Consider the following 20,365-nt stretch of genomic DNA (forward strand, 5'->3'; position numbering starts at 1 on the left):
ATGTGGGTGGCCTTACTGTTATGTACAAGGGCAATATTGTCAAAGTACCACACTTGGATCCACTTCGAGGACAGCGTGAATCAAGCTTTTATGCCACAAGACGAGCAGAAAGCAGCAACTTCTCTCTGGCTGTACCCTTCTCCAGAACATCACTCCATCTAAGATCACATATACCCAGGATGACTCGAGTATGGAACATATTCGTACAGCATAATGATGTCAACGAGATAAAGTCAGTTGATCAAATGAAAATGGTGGCCCACAGATGGCTCCAACTACATCCTGTTCCCTACTTGTATGTCTCAACACAATAAAAATGCTTTCAAATGAGCTGATGTAGGTAACAGCTCTTAGTTTGCCAATAAAGTTAGGAATCCTTAACCTGTAAATAGCTTGTCAATAAAGCTAGGGATCCTTAATCATGTCAAACCCCGTGTAAAAAAAAAAAAAAAAAAAAAAGAGAGAGACAGACAGACAGACAGAGAAAGAAAGAATAATTGACTGAAAATTTGTACGACTAAACTAAGGGTTTTGACGCAATTCTGCACAATAATTAACACTAAGAACAACGAGTGATTTTCCGATAACGGTGTTAGGATGAGTGGATCTGACGTGAGGCTCCACATAGATCTATATTAGGTCCGGTACTGTTTCATCTGCAACAGACCAACATATCAGAAGGAACAGAAAAAGGTGTTCGCAGATGATGTTAAACTAATAAATAGAAAGCAATTAGTTGGGAATTTGGAAACATTAGAAATAAACGTAGACTGCAGGTCTTGTCTGAAAAGCTGCAGCTAGAATATAATAACAGAAAATACAAAGATGTGTGAGCATTGTATTGAACATATCGAATGAGACACATCAGCCGAATAACTGTTACAGCAAACGAGCGATTTTGAAATCTAAGTATAGCTTTTATGGACATTATTAAGAAGTTTTCCACTATACTGTATACGGGAAATGTCAATCCCATAGTGAAGTACGCAGCGCCAGAATAAAACCCACACCTACTCAAACATATCAAGAAACTAGAGAAATTGAGGAATTAAATCCACAAATATGAGAAGAAATACGGACTGGGGGTGATGTGATATAAGAGAACAAAATACTGAGAGAAACTGATAGGACAGACAAGGGCAGATTTTACGAGATTTTATCGAGATACATGAAAGGAGATGAAGGATGAGATGGAAGTTGAAAACAGAGTAGCAGAAATGCTAGGTACTATTTCTTCAGCCTAAGGATGGTCAAGAAGTAGAAGTACCTGGCAGAAACAGGATCAACACACAGCTTTCCAAAGGTACGATAAGGTTCTCGAAGACGGGAGAGAGTAAATCCACAGAGGCAGAGCCGGAAGGAGTAAGATCAATGACTTTTGAACCTTGGGATAAGCAAAGCAAGGATATCATTCGACAGCTGGGTTCAAACTCAACTGAACCACGAGAGACGCATAAGCCAGCCATCTTTCTCTTCCAGGGCCTCAGGGAATTCCAGCTGCATCCTAAATTCCAGGTCGGTGTATGAAGAACTCGAGATCCTTCACAACTTAAATTAAATTTCCCAATAATTTTTAATATTTTGTGCATGTAAAGTCCTCAACAAATCTGTGCTAACACACACATACGCACACACACACGCACACACACACACACACACACACACACACACACACACTCACACACACACACACACACACACACACACACACACACACACACACACACACACACACACACACACACGCACACACACACACACACACACACACACACACACACACACACACACACACATACACACACGTAGATGAATCACAGGGATGTTAGGAAGTATTTCTTCAGCCACAGAGTAGTCAGGAAGTGGAATAGTTTGGAAACCGATGTAGTGGAGGCAGGATCCATACATCGCTTTAGGCAGAGGTATGATAAAGCTCAAGGTTCAGGGAGAGTGACCTAGTAGCGGCCAGTGAAGAGGCGGGGCCAGGAGCTATGAATCGACCCCTGCAACCACAACTAGGTGAGTACACACACACACACACACGCAAACACACTAACACACAAACACAGTATGCAAAGTCATGGAAAAGATCACAAGAAGAGTGGTGGAGCACCTAGAAAGGAAAGAGTTTATCAACGACAGCCAGCACGGTTTCAGGGACGGGAAATCATGTGTCACAAACCTACTGGAGCTCTATGACAGAGTGACAGCAGTAAGACAAAAGAGAGAGGGGTAGATTGCATTTTCTTTGACTGTAAGAAGGCGTTTGACACAGTTCCACACAAGAGATTAGTGCAAAAGCTGAAGGACCAGGCAGGGATAAGAGGGAAGGCACTTCAGTGGATCAGGGAATGCCTTTTAGGAAGATAACAGCGAGTCATGGTACGTGGCGAAAGGAGTTCCACAGGGGGTCAGTCCTAGGACTGTCATTTCTGATAGTTGTGAACGACATGACCGAATGAATAGACTCGGAAGTGTCCCAGGGGGACACTTCCGAGCCTATTCAGGCAGAACTACCAGGCAGAACTACAAAGGGATCAGGACAGGCTTCAGGCGTTGTCCAGCAACTGGCTCCTGGAGTTCAACCCCACCAAGAACGAAGTCATGAAGATTGAGGAAGGACAAGGAAGACCGCAGACGGAGTACAGTCTAGGAAAAGGCTCTTGGGGTGAGTATAACACCGAGCACATCTCGTGAGGCGCACATCAACCAAATAACTGCTGCTGCATACAGACGCCTAACAAACCTAAGAACAGCATTCCGACATCTTAATAAAGAATCGTCCACAACCCTGTACACTGTGTATGTTAGGCCCATATTGGAATATGCGGTACAAGTTTGGAAACCACACCTAGCCAAGCACGAAGGGAAACTAGAGAAAATGCAAAGGTTTGCAACTAGACTGGTTCCGGAGATAAGGGGTATGTCCTGCGAGGAGAGGTTAAGAAAAATCGAACTGACGACACTGGAGGATAGGAGAGTTAGGGGGGAATATGATAACTACATACAAATCACTGAGGGGTATCGACAAGGTGGACAGAGGCAGGATGGCCCAGAGATGGGACACAGAAATAAAGGGTCACAGTTGGAAGTCGAAGACTCAGATGAATCACAGGGATGTTAGGAAGTATTTCTTCAGTCAGAGAGTTGTCGAGAAGCGGAATAGTCTGGGAAGTGATGTAGTGGAGGCAGAATCAATACATAGCTTTAAGAAGAGGTATGATAAAGCTCATTGATCGGGAGGAGTGACATATTAGCGGCCAGCGACGAGGCAGGACCAGATGCTGTGAATCGACTCCTGCAACCACACTTAGGTCAGTACAATTAGAGACTGTAAAAATTATAGAGGAAAAAGTTTACTGAGTATACCAGGAAAAGTGTACGGTAGGGTTATTATTGAAAGAATTAGAGGTAAGACAACGTAGAATTGCGGATGAGCAAGGAGGTTTCATAGTGGGTAGGGGATGTGTAGATCAAGTGTTTACATTGAAGCATATATGTGAGCAGTATTTAGATAAAGGTAGGGAAGTTTTTATTGCATTTATGGATTTAGAAAAGACATATGCTAGAGTGGATAGGGGAGCAATGTGGCAGATGTTGCAAGTATATGGAATAGGTGGTAAGTTACTAAATGCTTTAAAGAGTTTTTATGAGGATAGTGAGGTTCACGTTAGGGTGTGTAGAAGAGAGGGAGAATACTTCCCGGTAAAAGTAGGTCTTAGACAGAGATGTGTAATGTCACGATGGTTGTTTAATATATTTATAGATGGGGTTGTAAAAGAAGTAAATGCTAGGGTGTTCCGGAGAGGGGTGGGATTAAATTATGGGGAATTAAATACAAAATGAGAAATGACACAGTTACGTTTTGCTGATGATACTGTGCTTATGGGAGATTCTAAAGAAAAATTGCAAAGGTTAGTGGATGAGTTTGGGAGTGTGTGTAAAGGTAGAAAGTTGAAAGTGAACATAGAAAAGAGTAGGTGATGAGGGTATCAAATGATTTAGATAAAGAAAAACTGGATATCAAATTGGGGAGGAGGAGTATGGAAGAAGTGAATGTTTTCAGATATTTGGGAGTTGACGTGTCAGCGGATGGATTTATGAAGGATGAAGTTAATCATAGAATTGATGAGGGAAAAAAAGGCGAGTGGTGCGTTGAGGTATATGTGGAGACAAACAAAAACGTTGTCTTTGGAGGCAAAGAAGGGAATGTATGAAAATATAGTAGTACGAACACTCTTATATGGGTGTGAAGCTTGGGTGGTAAATGCTGCAGCGAGGAGACGGTTGGAGGCAGTGGAGATGTCCTGTGTAAGGGCAATGTGTGGTGTAAATATTATGCAGAAAATTCGGAGTGTGGAAATTAGGAGAAGGTGTGGAGTTAATAAAAGTATAAGTCAGAGGGCTGAAGAGGGGTTGTTGAGGTGGTTTGGTCATTTAGAGAGATTGGATCAAAGCAGAATGACATGGAGGGCGTATAAATCTGTAGGGGAAGGAAGGCGGGGTAGGGGTCGTCCTCGAAAAGGTTGGAAGGAATGGGTAAAGGAGGTGTTGTGGGCGAGAGGCTTGGACTTCCAGCAAGCGTGTGTGAGCGTGTTCGATAGGAGTGCATGAAGACGAATGGTATTTGGGACCTAACGAGCTGTTGGAGTGTGAGCAGGGTAATATTTAGTGAAGGGATTCAGGGAAGCCTGTTATTTTTATGAAGCCGGACTTGAGTCCTGGAAATGGGAAGTACAATGCTTGCACTCTAAAGGAGGGGGTCGGGATATTGGCAGTTTGGAGGGATATGTTGTGTATATACGTATAAGCTTCTAGACTGTTGTATTCTGGGCATCTCTGCAAAAGCAGTGATTGTGTGAGTGAGGTGCAAGTGTTGAATGATGATGAACGTATTTTCTTTTTGGGGATTTTCTTTCCTTTTGGGTCACTTTGCCTCGGTGGGAGACGGCCGACTTGTTGAAAAAAAAATGCTGAGTGCACTTATGCATAACTAGATGTAATTATTTCCTAGACAGAAGACAGTAGAATGTAAGGTAATCATTCTTTTATCAGAAGTCAGAACAAGAGGAGGTAATCATTCTTTTATCAGAAGTCAGAACAAGAGTAGGTAATCATTCTTTCATCATAAGTCAGAACAAGAGGAGGTAATCATTCTTTCATCAGAAGTCAGAACAAGAGTAGGTAATCATTCTTTCATCAGAAGTCAGAACAAGAAGAGGTAATCATTCTTTCATCAGAAGTCAGAACAAGAAGAGGTAATCATTCTTTTATCAGAAGTCAGAACAAGACGAGGTAATCATTCTTTCATCAGAAGTCAGAACAAGAGTAGGTAATCATTCTTTCATCAGAAGTCAGAACAAGAGTAGGTAATCATTCTTTCATCAGAAGTCAGAACAAGAGTAGGTAATCATTCTTTCATCAGAAGTCAGAACAAGAGTAGGTAATCATTCTTTCATCAGAAGTCAGAACAAGAGGAGGTAATCATTCTCTCTGTATGGAGAGCAGAATTAACTGTCAGTGTAATTTCGTCTGACTGCTCAGTTAATTTTGGTAGCTTTTATTGCTGACAGAGGGCAGGCCACCCTTAGAGGTACTCAACCCTGATCAACCAGCCTATTATTGTTGCCACACAATAAATTGGAGATTTGCTCTTGAGCCAGGTAACAGAGCTCAACATTATATATTGAAAGTATTTCTGTCCTGGAAAAGTTCAGAAGTTGGACTTTTCTCTTTAAATAAATGATGCGCTCTAACTGTTCCATAATGCTGGAAAACTCCCTGACACCTGACACTCCCTGTCACACCTCCACACGTGTTCTGAGTGAAGAAATTAAGAAGCGTCTATTATCCTACTTAATCAGATGGTATAAAGTGTTGTCCCATAAGAACATACAAACTAGGTGTAAACACAGTGCCTTATACCAACAGATTAGCCAATACTGAGTTAGAAGAGACAATTGAAGGAGAATGGATTGCAAGTCGTCTACCAGATACTACCATTTACAGTGAGCGTCATGTTTCAGTATCTCTTTCTCAGTCATTGTTTCTCAAAGATTCTCTCTGATATGCAGTGTAGTCTCTGTGTTCCTAACTCTTGCCTCTTTAACACTGACTCTTACAGTGTAGTCACTGTCTTGCTAAACCTTCCTTCTCAAACACTGACTGTGGTCAGTTAAGATCCGTAAGTGTTATGCCACCTAGAAATTAATGTCAACGTGAATGTCTCGACACTGGAGTAGGATTCTTCATTCCCAGCACTGAAGCTGCCCATCACTTGTTAACCTTCTTCCAGTAGCACAGTCTGATCCTTAGGGGTTCATGATACCTCATGAATATAGTACCAAATATTTCAATATCTGTACAAATAAAAATGCTACTACTACTACTACCAATAATAATAAAAATAATAATAATAATAATAATAATAATTATTATTATTATTATTATTATTATTATCATTATTATTATTATTATTATTATTATTATTATTATTATTATTATTATTATTATTATTATTATTATTATTATTATTAAAAATATTAACAACAGAAATAAAAATAATAATATTAATAATAATAATAATAATAATAATAATAATAATTATTATTATTATTATTATTATTATTATTATTATTATTATTATTATTATTAAAAATATTAAAAAATAGAAATAAAATAATAATAATAATAATAATAAAAATAATAATAATAATAATAATAATAATAATAATAATAATAATAATAATAATAATAATAATAATAATAATAATAATAATAATAACAATAATAATAAAATACCGTTGAGATTCATTGTGAGAAAGTAAGAGAGAAAAAAACATTTACTTACATTTAACTTGTAGTAGGATGGGTGGGGAGACACCGTGACCCTCAGTGTTAGTGGCTCTGCAGGTGTACCTGCCTGACGAATGCCGTTCCACCTTCTGCAGTAGTAAACTCATGTTGCCCACCACCAACCCGTTGCTGTTGTTGTCTCGAAGCTGGTTCTCCTGTGAGGGAGATTATACATGGTGTGAGGTAGTCGAAAGTGTGTAGGCGTAGTGTGCCGAGAGTGGTACTAGTGTGAGGGAGTTTAAGTGTGAGGGTGTTTGTAGTGCGAGGAAGTCGTAGCGTGATGGTGAAGAAGTATGAGGGAGTTTAGGCAGACTGAGAAGTAGAGTATAGGAGTTGTAGTATGAGGGTTAGATTGTGAGGGGATGGTATTGTGTGGGAGTGGTATTGTGAGGGAGTGGTATTGTGAGTGAGTCGTATTGTGTGGGAGTAGTATTGTGAGTGAGTTGTATTGTGAGGGAATGGTATTGTGAGTGAGTCGTATTGTGTGGGAGTAGTATTGTGAGTGACTCGTATTGTGAGGGAATGGTATTGTGAGTGAGTCGTATTGTGAGGGAGTGGTATTGTGAGTGAGTCGTATTGTGTGGGAGTAGTATTGTGAGTGAGTTGTATTGTGAGGGAATGGTATTGTGAGTGAGTCGTATTGTGAGGGAGTGGTATTGTGAGTGAGTCGTATTGTGAGGGAGTAGTATTGTGAGTGAGTTGTATTGTGAGGGAGTGGTATTGTGAGCGAGTCGTATTGTGAGGGAGTAGTATTGTGAGTGAGTCGTATTGTGAGGGAGTAGTATTGTGAGTGAGTTGTATTGTGAGGGAGTGGTATTGTGAGCGAGTCGTATTGTGAGGGAGTGGTATTGTGAGTGAGTCGTATTGTGAGGGAGCAGTATTGTGAGGGAGTAGTATTGTGAGGGAGTAGTGTTGTAAGGGAGTAGTATAGTGAGGGTTGTAGAGTGATAGAGTTATTGTGTGAGGGAGTTATAGTGTGAGAGCCTTGTAACATAAAGGATTGTAGCGCAGGGAATTTATAGTGTGAGGGAACTGTAGCAATAGAAATTTAGAGTGATGTAGTGTGAAGGCGTCGCTGTGTGAGAGAGTTGTAGCGTAAGTTAATTGTAGTGTGAAGGCGTCGCTGTGTGAGAGAGTTGTAGCGTGAGTTAATTGTAGTGTGACGGACCCTTGTCTTGAAGATGAACGAAATAAAACATAGATGTGTTTTCTCGTTATTATCGTGGAATTATACATAATTATAGTCTAAAAATATATATGCAAGTTTAACCCAAAATAAACTATCCAAACCAAACCAAAAATAACAAATATTTTCATTTCAGTGCCATTTCTAGTGCATAGAAATTCATGAAGGGCAGATTACGTATGCTGACCTTATTTACAATGGTAAGTCAGGTCATGCAAGGTAAGGGAGTCTTGATTCACCTCTTAATGACCATGAATTAATAGCTGTAAACAGTTCGTGGTCAGTTAAGATTATTTAGGTGAAAATGTTAGTAAATCAAGAGCACCTTTTATTTAATATTGTTTACAGACCAAAAAAAATAATTATTCTCAGCTAGTGATCTTAGAATCGTTGTAAAGATCCAAGAAAACAACTAATTCAAGGCCTATTCAAATTTGTAAAAATAACCTTGGGTTTTTATTATTATTATTATTTTTATTATTATTATTATTAAAAATTATTATTATTATTATGTTATTATTATATCACATCGGTCGTCTCCCAGGGTGGCCCTAAAAAGAAAAACTTTCATCATGATTCACTCCATCATTGTCTTGCCAGAGGGGTGCTTTATACTACAGTTATAAAACTGCAACATTAACACCCCTCCTTCAGAGTGCAGACACTGTACTTCTCATCTCCAGGATTTAAGTCCGGCCTGCCGGTTTCCCTGAATCCCTTCATAAATATTACCTTGCTCACACTTCAACAGCACGTCAAGTTCTAAAAATTATTTGCCTCCATTCGGTCCTATCTAACACCGTCACGCACGCAAGTCCAAGCCCCTCCCTCCAACCTATCCTGGGCCAACCTCTCCCATGCCTTCCCTCAACTAGAGATTCATACACTCTCGAAGTCATTCTATTTTGTTATATCCTTTATGCATGTCCAAACCACCTCATCAACCTCTCCTCAGCCCTCTGGATAATAGTTTTGGTAATCCCGCACCTCCTCCTAATTTCCAAACTTCGAATTCTCTGTATTACATTCACAACACACATTGCCCTCAGACACGACATCTCCACTGCCTCCAGCCTTCTCCTTGTTGCAACATTCATCACTCATGCTTCACACCCATATAAGAGCGTTGGCATGACTGTACTCTCACACATTCCCCTCTTTGCTTCCAAGGACAAAGTTCTTTGTCTCCGCAGACTCTTCAGTGCAACATTCACCTTTTTCCCTTCGTCAGTTCTATGATTCACCTCATCTTTCATAGACTCATCTGCTGACAGGTTCACCCCTATATCTCTGAATACATTCACCTCCTCCATACTCTCTCCCTCCAATCTGATATCCAATCTTTCGTTACTTAATTTTTGTGTTATCCTCATCATCTAATTCTTTCCTATATTCACTTTTAATTTTCTTCTTTTACATACCCTACCAAACTCATCCACCAACCTCTGCAACGCCCCTTCAGAATCTCCCAAAAGCACAGTGTCATCAGCAAAGAGCAACTGTGACAACTCCCACTTTGTGTTAGAGTCTTTATCTTTTAACCCCAGACCTCTTGCCAACACCCGAGCATTCACTTCTCTTACAACCCCATGGTGGCATCACCATCGGGTTGTAAGAGAAGTGAATGCCTGGGTCTTGGCAATACGTTTGTGGTTTGTGATGTTACCATGGTGACATCACACATCTTTGTCTAAGGAATACTTTTACTGGGAAATAATCTCCCTCTCTCCTATATACTCTAACCTGAGTCTCACTATCCTCGTAATAGCTTTCATCTGCTTTCAATAACTTACCTCGTATTCCATACATTTGCAACATCTGCCACATTGCCCCCCTATCCACCCTGTCATACGCCTTTTCCAAATTCATAAATGCCACAAAAACCTCTTTATCCTTATCTAAATACTGTTCACCCATATGTTTCACTGTAAACACTAGGTCTACATACCTTCTACCTTTCCTGAAGCCTCCTTGTTCATATGCTATCCTTGTCTCCGTCTTACTCTTAATCCTTTCAATAATAACTACCATACACTTTACCAGGTATACTCAACAGACTTATTCCCCTATAATTTTTGCATTTTCATTTTTTCCCCTTTGCGTTTATACAAAGGAACTATGCACGCTGTCTGCCAGTCCCTAGGTACCTTACCCTCTTCCATACATTTATTAAATAAAAACAGCAACTACTTCAATATTATATCCCCACCTGCTTTTAACATTTCTATCTTTATTCCATCAATCCCAGCTGCCTTACCCCCTTTCATTTTACCCACTAACTCACTATGATTATTATTATTATTATTATTATTATTATTATTATTATTATTATTATTATTATTATTATTGTTATTATTATTATTATTATTATTATTATTATTATTATTATTATTATTATTATTTTAACTTTAGTAACATGAAAAAAACACATAATTAACTGCTGTGCAGACTTAGTGACTCAGTCCATATTGAGCCTACCAGAGTAAATAGAGCAGCAGTAATTATTATGTAATTTCGCTCAGGTAATGTCTGTTGATACCTAGCAGAAGAAAATACCACCATTACCAGCAGTGATTACTTGACTATGCACTGCTTTCATTCCTTTGTATGCATATAACAATGAGTTTATTTATAACTTGAAAGTTACTTAGTGACATTAGTAAGATAGAAGGGAGGGGCTAGCATTCAACGAGTGGTAAAAAAAAGGAAATTTGAAAAATTCTGAAAAAAAATGTTTTATTACCGAAAAATAGTGGGTAATTCTGGCAACATGTTGATGTAATCAGCTTGTTTCTATCATATTTCTAAATATGTTTTTCATGAAATGTAATTTTTTTGTTCTTGCTGTCATCGAAAAGATATAATGGCAGTTCGTGGTTTCTGTTTTTTTTTTTTTTGCTCCAAAAATTATGATTTTTATGATTGTTACATTCTAAATACACTACTTTGAAACTTCTCTGAGGACTCCATTCAAGTGCTCAGTCACCTGTGGGTTGTCAACATGTGTTGAGGTGTGCAACATACTGACATATGGCGCGCCATGACCATAGAGTTTTACAGAAATCATAACAAGGAATAAGAAATTGATATTATTTTCCATTTTTGGCGAAAAGTATTTATAGGAGTGTCATAATGTTTGCACACCTTATTGAGTAATGTTAGTTCTACATTGCTTTTATTGATTTTTTCTCTCAAGAAGTCCTTAAAAAATAATAAACTTCAGTTTTTTATTATTATGCAATCTATTGATATTTTCGCTCAAACGACGTTGGTAGTAAGATTATATAGACCTTATCTCTCATCTGATGTCAACTAGATCATTATATGTCTTACCAATTTTGTAGATAAGGAAGAATTTTATGCCTTATAGAATAGGGTGCTATTTATTTTTTTTCGATCTATCTTTTAAGGCAGAAATTGCTACAAACAAAACGTGCAGGCTTTACATGCGGTTTAAATCACTGTAAAAATTTCATTGAAATTGAACCATAAATAAAAAAAAATAATATTTCCCTAGTGCCTCCCGTGGTTGATAAACTAAAATTTAAAGATGACATGGAAGAAGGTCACTGGATCTTGATTATTATGTCACACTTATTGAAGTGATGGTTGGAGACATGATTTAACCTTCGTTTTCTCAGGAAACGCTATTAATGGTAACTGTATCCCAGCTCAACTGCTGACAGATAAGTAGAATTTGTAAAGTTTATAATCGAGAACTGTGATTCAAACTTCGTGGTTATTTTGGTAGTAAGTAGAAATCCTAGAGAATGAAATTGGTTTAACCTAAGCTCTTCTCAGTTTAATGGCATTACTAATAGTACAGTGGTTCGAGGAAGCTGAAATCGTTTACTCCAGAAAGACTTATTTATGTTTCTTCAGAACCTTATGTCCAACGCCTCATTAGAGACGGATAACAATTTGAAAGTAACTAAGACAATTATTTAGAGCTATATGGTAAAATAGGGGGTTGTAGTAAATTGAAGTGGGTTAACACAATAGCGTAAAATCACCTAATTAAAGCATTTAACAACTTCTCTAAGAGTCAACAAGGGACAATCAACTGATGCAAGGAATTTGCATCCTCCAGACACAGGGAAACTAGACAGTCAACTTGAACCACTAGCAACTAGGTTAAGTCTTATTCAGCAGAAATGCTGAGCATGTAGACCTTATGATATCTACTCGTTAAAAGTTGATTTTTAGTGTGTGTGGGTTATTTATGTATTGTTGCAGACACAGTAATGTCTCTTTTTATTCTTTATCTTATTTAAAATTGATAGTCATGAGTAAACATTGATGGGATTAGTGTTTACAAGAAATTTGTTCATAGTAAGAGAGCAACTACTAGGTAGTTAAGTCTAATAAACCAATATGCTAGTTGGGCAGCCTCTACGTGTATTTTGGCCTAACCTACCTTAAGTAACATTACCAATCTTAGACACAGAGAGTGAATGGGACGAATTTAGATGCTACAGTAGATTTAGATGAGATGATGAAGTTGCAACAACTCAGAAGTTAACTCTGAGGCAAATCACCTCAGTGAAAGTAATGTTACAGTGTCTGTGAGCTATAAGCAAGTATTTTATACTGTATTCTCAAGGATGCTCATAACAATAAGGATAGCAAAAGACTCAAATTTATGCATTAATTCTTAGCTACGCCATCATTCAGTCTCATATTCTGTGTTACCGAACTTAAAAAATCGACTTGAGGGTACCAAAAAATCTTAAAGTACTCAGATCAATTTCGATCAAGCAGAATGGGAAATTAGCAGTATAGTATAGCCAAAGTAACAAAAATAGTAGAATGATTATCGAGTCGATGCCAGAAGATCTATTTAAGAGTACACGAAATCCGAAAATGATTGGAAAGAGTAATGTGGAGAAAATTCTCCAGTAAAGGGGGTATCTCTCAGCCCTCTTAGCCCACCTCTCAGCTCTCTGAGGGACTTAGCCCTCCTGGAAGGGGCTAGTGGACTCTTCATTCCTCACAAACAGTTTTATGAGGAACATATGTATGTACCATAGCGTCACGAGGCACGCCTTCCTCTCGTTGCTAGAATTCTTGATCAACTACAAAACGAGGTAAAATGAGAGTAATTACTCTCTTCTCCACAGCAGGAAAATTAAGGGAAAACCTGTGCTCCACTTTATCTACAAGTTGAGACTATTAGGAATTCTAGTCTAGAGATAGATAACAAAAAACCTACCCTCTTGTATTGAATACTGTTGCAATGTGTAGTTAGGAAGAGATTCAAAGCTGAACTCAGCAATTCTTTTGTGTGGAGGGTGAGTTGTGGGTGCTTGGGCAGGATGACAAGCTAGGTTGAATTAAGATATCAGAGCATAAACACGAGTCACAAATCTCCCGCAGAGAACAAAGATAATAATGAATTTGTGTGGTAAACTCTGAAATACTGTCAATCTCCAATAGAAAAACAAGTGTTGAAAAGAAACACCAGTGCATAATCCTCTGTATAATCCCTATAAGGTGTAAAAGTTTGTGTTGCGGTATTCATTCAGGTGTTATGAACAAAATGACTCCCTATCAACGAGTGAGGACATAACTACATATCTGTAGCAGCATAATACTCAAGGCATCAATAGCGGGGTCATACTTCCCTTACCACAAACTAGGGGAAACTGGGTCAGTTACAATACCCAGGTAAGTCCAGTCATACCCACACCTACTTACGTTAGCTGCAGGTAATAGGTAGAGGTGAGGTTTGACTGGAATTACCAATAGATCGCGTGACATGTGGGTGATTCACCCAAACCCAAGTATTACTACGCATTTCAGATGATAGTGAAATGCTGGATATACGCTTTTTGGGGGCAAATTGTTTTCAAACACACTTGTTAACAGCCACTTTGGAATCTGGAATGGCACCCCAAAGGGACTTCCAGGGAGAGGCTCTGGAAATCGTGCTGTTAAGAGATAAGTAACACTTGTCTAATGTTTGTTTGACGCAGGAAAGTGTACTTATCTAACCAGTTCTCCACAAGCAATATTTCAGATACACATTAGTCAGACTTTGATTCCAGGAAATGATGATCCGCATAAAGTAGGAACTAAAGCTAAAATACAGTTTGCATTTCAGTTATGAAATGATAAATCACTTTATAAGTTGGTACAGCAAGTAATCACCTTCTGTTATTGAGATGTCTGACTTAAGAAGATATATCACATATATGGCAGTGTAAACAAAGTCTGAATTGTGGCAAGGTAACTATGTGAATGGTGGATGCTTACTGATACCAATGGATGGGTAACATATGGGTGGGTAGCAACATTAAAATTATACATAATAAATGCTCACGTTGTGGTACCAATGGACGGTAGTGGGGGAGGGGACGGCGCTGACCGAGCAAGTGAAGTACACATCCATACCTTCCTGGATGTCCTGAAGATCTTGGCGAGAGTCCAGTGAGATGCGGACCTCAGGAACGTCTGGAAAAAAAACCGCTTAATAATAATAATCTTTATTTCTACAAGTACATGATACAACTTATACATACCATACCTGACATCAGTGACACACTATACAGAAAGCCACTGATTATGGAGAGCATTTCGGACAATTAGGTTAATTTTATACCTAGGATGCGACCCACACCAGTCGGCTAACACCCAGGTACCTACTTACCGCTAGGTGAATTGGGAAATTCGTTATTCAGTTGTAGTGTCATCAACCCACTACCTAAAAATTTTGATTCAGTCCCGGAGCGAGTGGAAACTACGAGCATTCTTATAGAAGCAAGTTACCCCCTGATCATATGGAGGTAAATGAATACACAGGAGTTGGGGGGAGGGGGATAATATACGTTACATAGGACTGGGGTTGATGTCATTAATTAGAGAAAAAATCATAAAAAACCGTAAAAATTGCCGAAAATTCACTAAATGAGCAGGGATACTACCAGTGTTGTCATCACAATATAGAAAATATAATTCGTTGTAGAAACATTATACAACACCAAAATTTTGCCAGATTAAACTATGTTTCTGTAAGCTTATCTCATCGTTTGATTTTTTTTCGATTTTTCGTAACCCCCGCCAGCTATGTCAGACAGATAGCTCTCAACATGTAAACTCAATATAGAACATACACTATTACTACTACGGTAATATACACTATTGCCTCAGCAGCTAAATACACTATTGCAACTTTTGTAACATTCACTATTGATACTGGTGCATCGTACACTGTTGCTATTGCTGCAAATGGGCTTGTTATTTCTGCAGCATTCGTTGTTGCTACTCCTGCTATAATCACAACTGCTACTGCTGCAACATCCGTTATCGCTACTGCAGTAATACTGTTTCTGCTGAAGCATACACCTAAGCTTGTGTTGCAACATAGATGTAACAGCTGCATCACTGAATATTATTAATTCAGCAAATTACACGATTATTATTACTGCAACATTCACTGTTTTTTTTTACCTACTGCAACACTCACATTTCTAATTCAGCAATCCCAAAATACTCTAAATATCTTCAAATATCTTTGACAACGATTTTTTTTGGGTTGACCAGTGACTTATATAATTGCAACACACTATCGTTTGTTTTCCAGTATAGATTATTGACATTGCTGCAACTTACATAATTATCACTGATGCAACAACACTAGTATTACAGTAATAATGCTGATAGAATTACCAGCAATATGTTTATTAAGAGGACACAAGTACAACTAATGTGACATTTTATTGTGGCAACGTTTCGCTCTCCAGGAGCTTTGTCAAGCCGTTACAATCAATACATGGACACAGAGGGTATATATAGGCTTAGATTGTAGTGCCTTACACCTCACTCTAAAGCCTATATATACCCTCTATGTCCATGTATTATTTGTAACGGTTTGATAAAGTTCCTGGTGAGCGAAACGTTGTCACAATAAAATGCCGTATTAGTTGCACTTGTGTCCTTTTACTTGACAGTATAATTACTACTGCAACAACTCACGCCAGTACCCGGGTATCACTGATAGGTAGATTGACTAGGGAGAAGTAAGCGAGGAGGGGTATTTTCAGGGCACACTCTGACTCTCACAAACACACACTATGTAGTTAGGAATCTAGGAAGTAGGTATTCTAGGAAAAAGATAAACTTAGAAGGAACTAGTGTGTAGGCGGCTGGATCAGCATCAGGTCAAAGTCAGGCTAGAGAACCACATACACACGCAAACATTCTGAGTGCTCATACACATGCAAAATGCACATACATGTTCATGCACTCAATCCCTAAACTAACGTTCACACAGGCATACACGTACAGGCACATACATATACACGCACACAGGCCAATTGAATCCTTACCGGGGCTTGATAGTACCCAACCCATTCCTTTCCCTACACCTCTCTGTCTGTCTGTCTGTCTGTCTGTCTGTCTGTCTGTCTCTCTCTCTCTCTCTCTCTCTCTCTCTCTCTCTCTCTCTCTCTCTCTCTCTCTCTCTCTCTCTCTCTCTCTCTCTCTCTCTCTCTCTCTCTCTCTTTCTCTCTCTCTCTCTCACTCTTCTACCCCTCTTTCTTTCCACCTCTCTCTCTCTACCAATCTCTTCCTGCCTGTCTAACACATACACACACACACAAACACACACACACACAGACAAACATACACACACACACACACACACACACACACACACACACACACACACACACACACACAAACATACACACACACACACACACACACACACACACACACACACACACACACACACATACACACATACACAATCATATACACACACACACACGCACACACACACACACGCACACACATACGGGGCCAGGAGCTATGAATCGACCTCTGCAACCACAAATAGGTGAGTACATACACTCACACAATAATGGAGCTCATGGAGCAGGGAGAGGACTGGACCAGGAGCTATGACTCAACCCAGCAACCACAAATAGGTGAGTACATACACACACACATTCTCACACGCACACACACAGCTCATGGAGCAGGAAGAGTGACCTAGTAGGAACCAGTGGAGAGGCAGGGTCAGGAGCTGTGGCTCGACCCCTGCAACCGCAACTAGGTGAGTACACACACAATCACACAGACACACACACACAACGAAGAGGCGGGATCAAGAGCTGTGAATCAACTACAGCAATCACAAATGGGTGAGTACAAATAGATGACTACACACACACAATCACACACCATTGAACAACAACTGAGACACACTATGTTCTTCGTAGGTCTGAATATGACGAAAAAAATCGAGCGTTCTCCTTGTCCAGGTTAGACCTCCAGACTCAACGGGTTTTCCTAAAACTCAAAAACTTGGTATTCCCATTTGAGTTATTACCTTGGACATAGGGAGTGCCTCGCACAGACTTACTGGCAATCTTGCCAAACACTTTTACTGCTCCTGAGTACCATTAGTTCATATGTACTCAAGAGATGGCTGAGCTGCATCTCTAAAGTCAACAAGGGGATCAAGTAAGTGGCATTCTTTGATGTTACTTCCCTTCTCGCTAATGTTCGTATTAAATCCACTGTTGATATATTTCTCAGAATATTCACTAACATCCACAATCTCCCCCTGCCCCACCTGGCCTTCAGAGCCCTGCTGGACCCTCATGTCAACTTATCGCCTTCTACTTCGAAGATTACTTCTGTCATGGAGAGAAAAAGCTTCCACTTCACTGCCTCTGACACCTTGTCATGGTTCCGATATGTTGATATCTTATCTGGAGTCTACCTGGAGGTCGTTCCGAGTGTCAACTTCCCAGTGGCTAAGCTTTTGACCAGGCCTCCTAGTGGATTAGAGCCTGGTCAACTAAGCTGTTACTGGTGACCGCAAGTAGTTCAACGTACGAACCAAAGCCCCGCTAATCGGGTACTGTCTTTCATCCTGGACCATGATATCAACAAAGTAAAATCAGTCATCAGATTTACACTGTAACTCGAAGTTGATGATTAGCTTCCCATCCTCGACACTCTCCTCTGCAGATCGCCCTAGGGGAATATCTTTCCCATCAATGTTTATAGGAAGCCCACTAATAAGGAAGACCTCGTAGCTCGTCTCACTCCATGACTCTCCCACCAGGCACTTGGCGGTCATAGGACTCTTCCAGAGGGCTCTGCATATACCTAACTATGAATTAAATGAAAGAAGAACGTGTCTACATTTGGCAGAGTATAACCTAACTACACTTCCCTGCAAATCTTTTTGCAATTATCAAGCCATTCTACACAGTCCAATAGCCGCCAAATATAACCAGAGATTTTCTGATATTACCATGCCATACTATGCCTACACACACACACACACACACACACACACACACACACACACACACACACACACACACACACATCAGGGGGTCTTGCAACAACACCCAAATAACCAATCTTACCACAGCGTCTATTAGTGTTTTCACGAAGTCGAAAAAAATCCCTTTCTAGCGGTCCCTTTAGAGATATTGGAATCTACGCCATACCCGTGGGCAATGCGGCCAAATTTAAATTTACAGAGGTGAAATCGAGAAAGACCACGCCCACAGAATTTATAAATACAGTAAACCAGCAGGAATGACAACAGTAGTAACGCTTTTGTGTCAAATACAGCAACAATGAGGGACATCACATTCTTTGGTAAGATATTTAACTGATTTACAGGAACTAGCTCAGATGCGACACAAATTGCCTTTGAAGCATCACTCATCGATATCTCAAATTCGCACTAAAAATATGCCAGTTGTAACATTTCCAGAAGCCTAGCCTATATAAGATGAACTGTTTCTTTTTTGAAACTGGCACATGACAGGACAATTCCCCCTCCACTTATAGCATTCTCTTCCTCTTACTGCTACCAGGTAAAAAAAAAGTCGCTACTACCACTGTCGTCTCTCATCACATGTATTTGAAGTAATCAAGGATTGAGTGATCGGGGCTGAATTATTATCATAATCATGGGGGAGCACTAAACAGGCTCAGCTCAGGGAGGTGGAACACAGATCCAATTCCCTAAATCAAGAACCCCTATCCAGCTTCAGCCTTGATCCCTTTAGGGGAACAAGGCTGAAGCGTGTTCCCAAAACATTTCCTGGAAATATTCATCCATCTCCATTTCTCAATAGTTAAACACTAATTGTAACTGACTTATGAAATCGTAATAAAACGATTGCAGGGTAGTGTGCGAGAAGGACTGCCTAGCATGGGCCAGAATATACAAGAAAAAACGAACAGAGAAGGTTACACTAATGCATTTCAATTCTGAGACACTGGTCACTCTAAATCATCCAAAAGAAAGAGATTGCAAAGTATATAGTGGAGAATGCAAGTCTGATTCGTTAAAGGAATGACTTCATTCAATTGGTGCATCAAATGTTTCGCTCGTGAGACGTTTTGTCCTCCAGGGTTCTACCAACCTTACTTAGACTGATAGACTCACTGGTGGGCGTAACGTTTGTAAAAAGATATACCCAGTTGTTGACTAATTCTTTATCTGTTCCTACTATCAAAGTTCACCCTGGAATTACTCACAGTGCACGATGAGCTTAGTGCCGTCCTCGAGGGAAGACTGCAACAGACCTGGAGTCTCTGCTCTGCACGAGAGGTATCGACCCTGGTCTTCTGGAATCGCTACCACCACTACCTTGCTCTCCGTCACGTTACCGTTGTCTCGTTGTCTCTCTCCGCTTGATCTTAGTGGACGTCCGTCCAGCCACCAGCTGACGTTGGGCGGTGGACGGGCTCCCACCACTATACACACCATCGTCACGCCAACGCCCGAGGAGATGGGACCATCAACGCCCACAAGATCGATGGACATGGGAGGCACTGTGAAAGAGGTTTACTAAGTATGCTTAATGAATAACTAAAATCTTATAGCTGATGATCTTAAGGTTTATATTTAAGAATTTTTCAGAGCTTATGTAATAAACAACTTAAACCAGGACTAAGTGATAATGATTCAGCACAATTTATTTACTCTGACATAATTGTCCTTTTAACTCTTTTGAAGACATTAGATTTAAATTTATAATCAATATATTGGTTAGTCTGGAGAGTAACTTCCTGATTACTGTACAACATAACGTCATTGACTTATTGGATTCTTATTTTTTTTTTTACATTTTCTCATATTTTCCTAATGTGTGTATTGTAATTTTTATTTTGTAATGTTTTTACAATATTATGTCGTGTTCAGGAATATGATTCCTGAAGATGGTGATGGATTTGTCACCGTAACGTTGAATTATTGCAATATAATTTCAATGAGGATTTTTTTGGAATTTCCCAACTATATGCACGATATATATATATATATATATATATATATATATATAT

The 20,365-nt window shown here is 39.5% G+C and overlaps 1 protein-coding gene across 1 annotated transcript in view; it reads right to left on the reverse strand.

Moving 5' to 3' along the window:
* Positions 1-20,365, reverse strand: part of LOC128689971 (nephrin) — a 250,211-nt gene that overhangs the window by 79,505 nt on the left and 150,341 nt on the right. The window contains exons 5-7 of the mRNA XM_053778436.2: positions 19,559-19,855; positions 14,364-14,494; positions 6,851-7,010 (exon numbers count right to left, since the gene is read on the reverse strand). Coding sequence (XP_053634411.2) covers positions 6,851-7,010; positions 14,364-14,494; positions 19,559-19,855 — 588 coding nt within the window. The remainder of the gene's footprint in view (positions 1-6,850; positions 7,011-14,363; positions 14,495-19,558; positions 19,856-20,365) is intronic.

This window comes from Cherax quadricarinatus, chromosome 25 (assembly GCF_038502225.1).
Source record: "Cherax quadricarinatus isolate ZL_2023a chromosome 25, ASM3850222v1, whole genome shotgun sequence".
Classification (NCBI taxonomy): Eukaryota; Metazoa; Arthropoda; class Malacostraca; order Decapoda; family Parastacidae; genus Cherax; species Cherax quadricarinatus.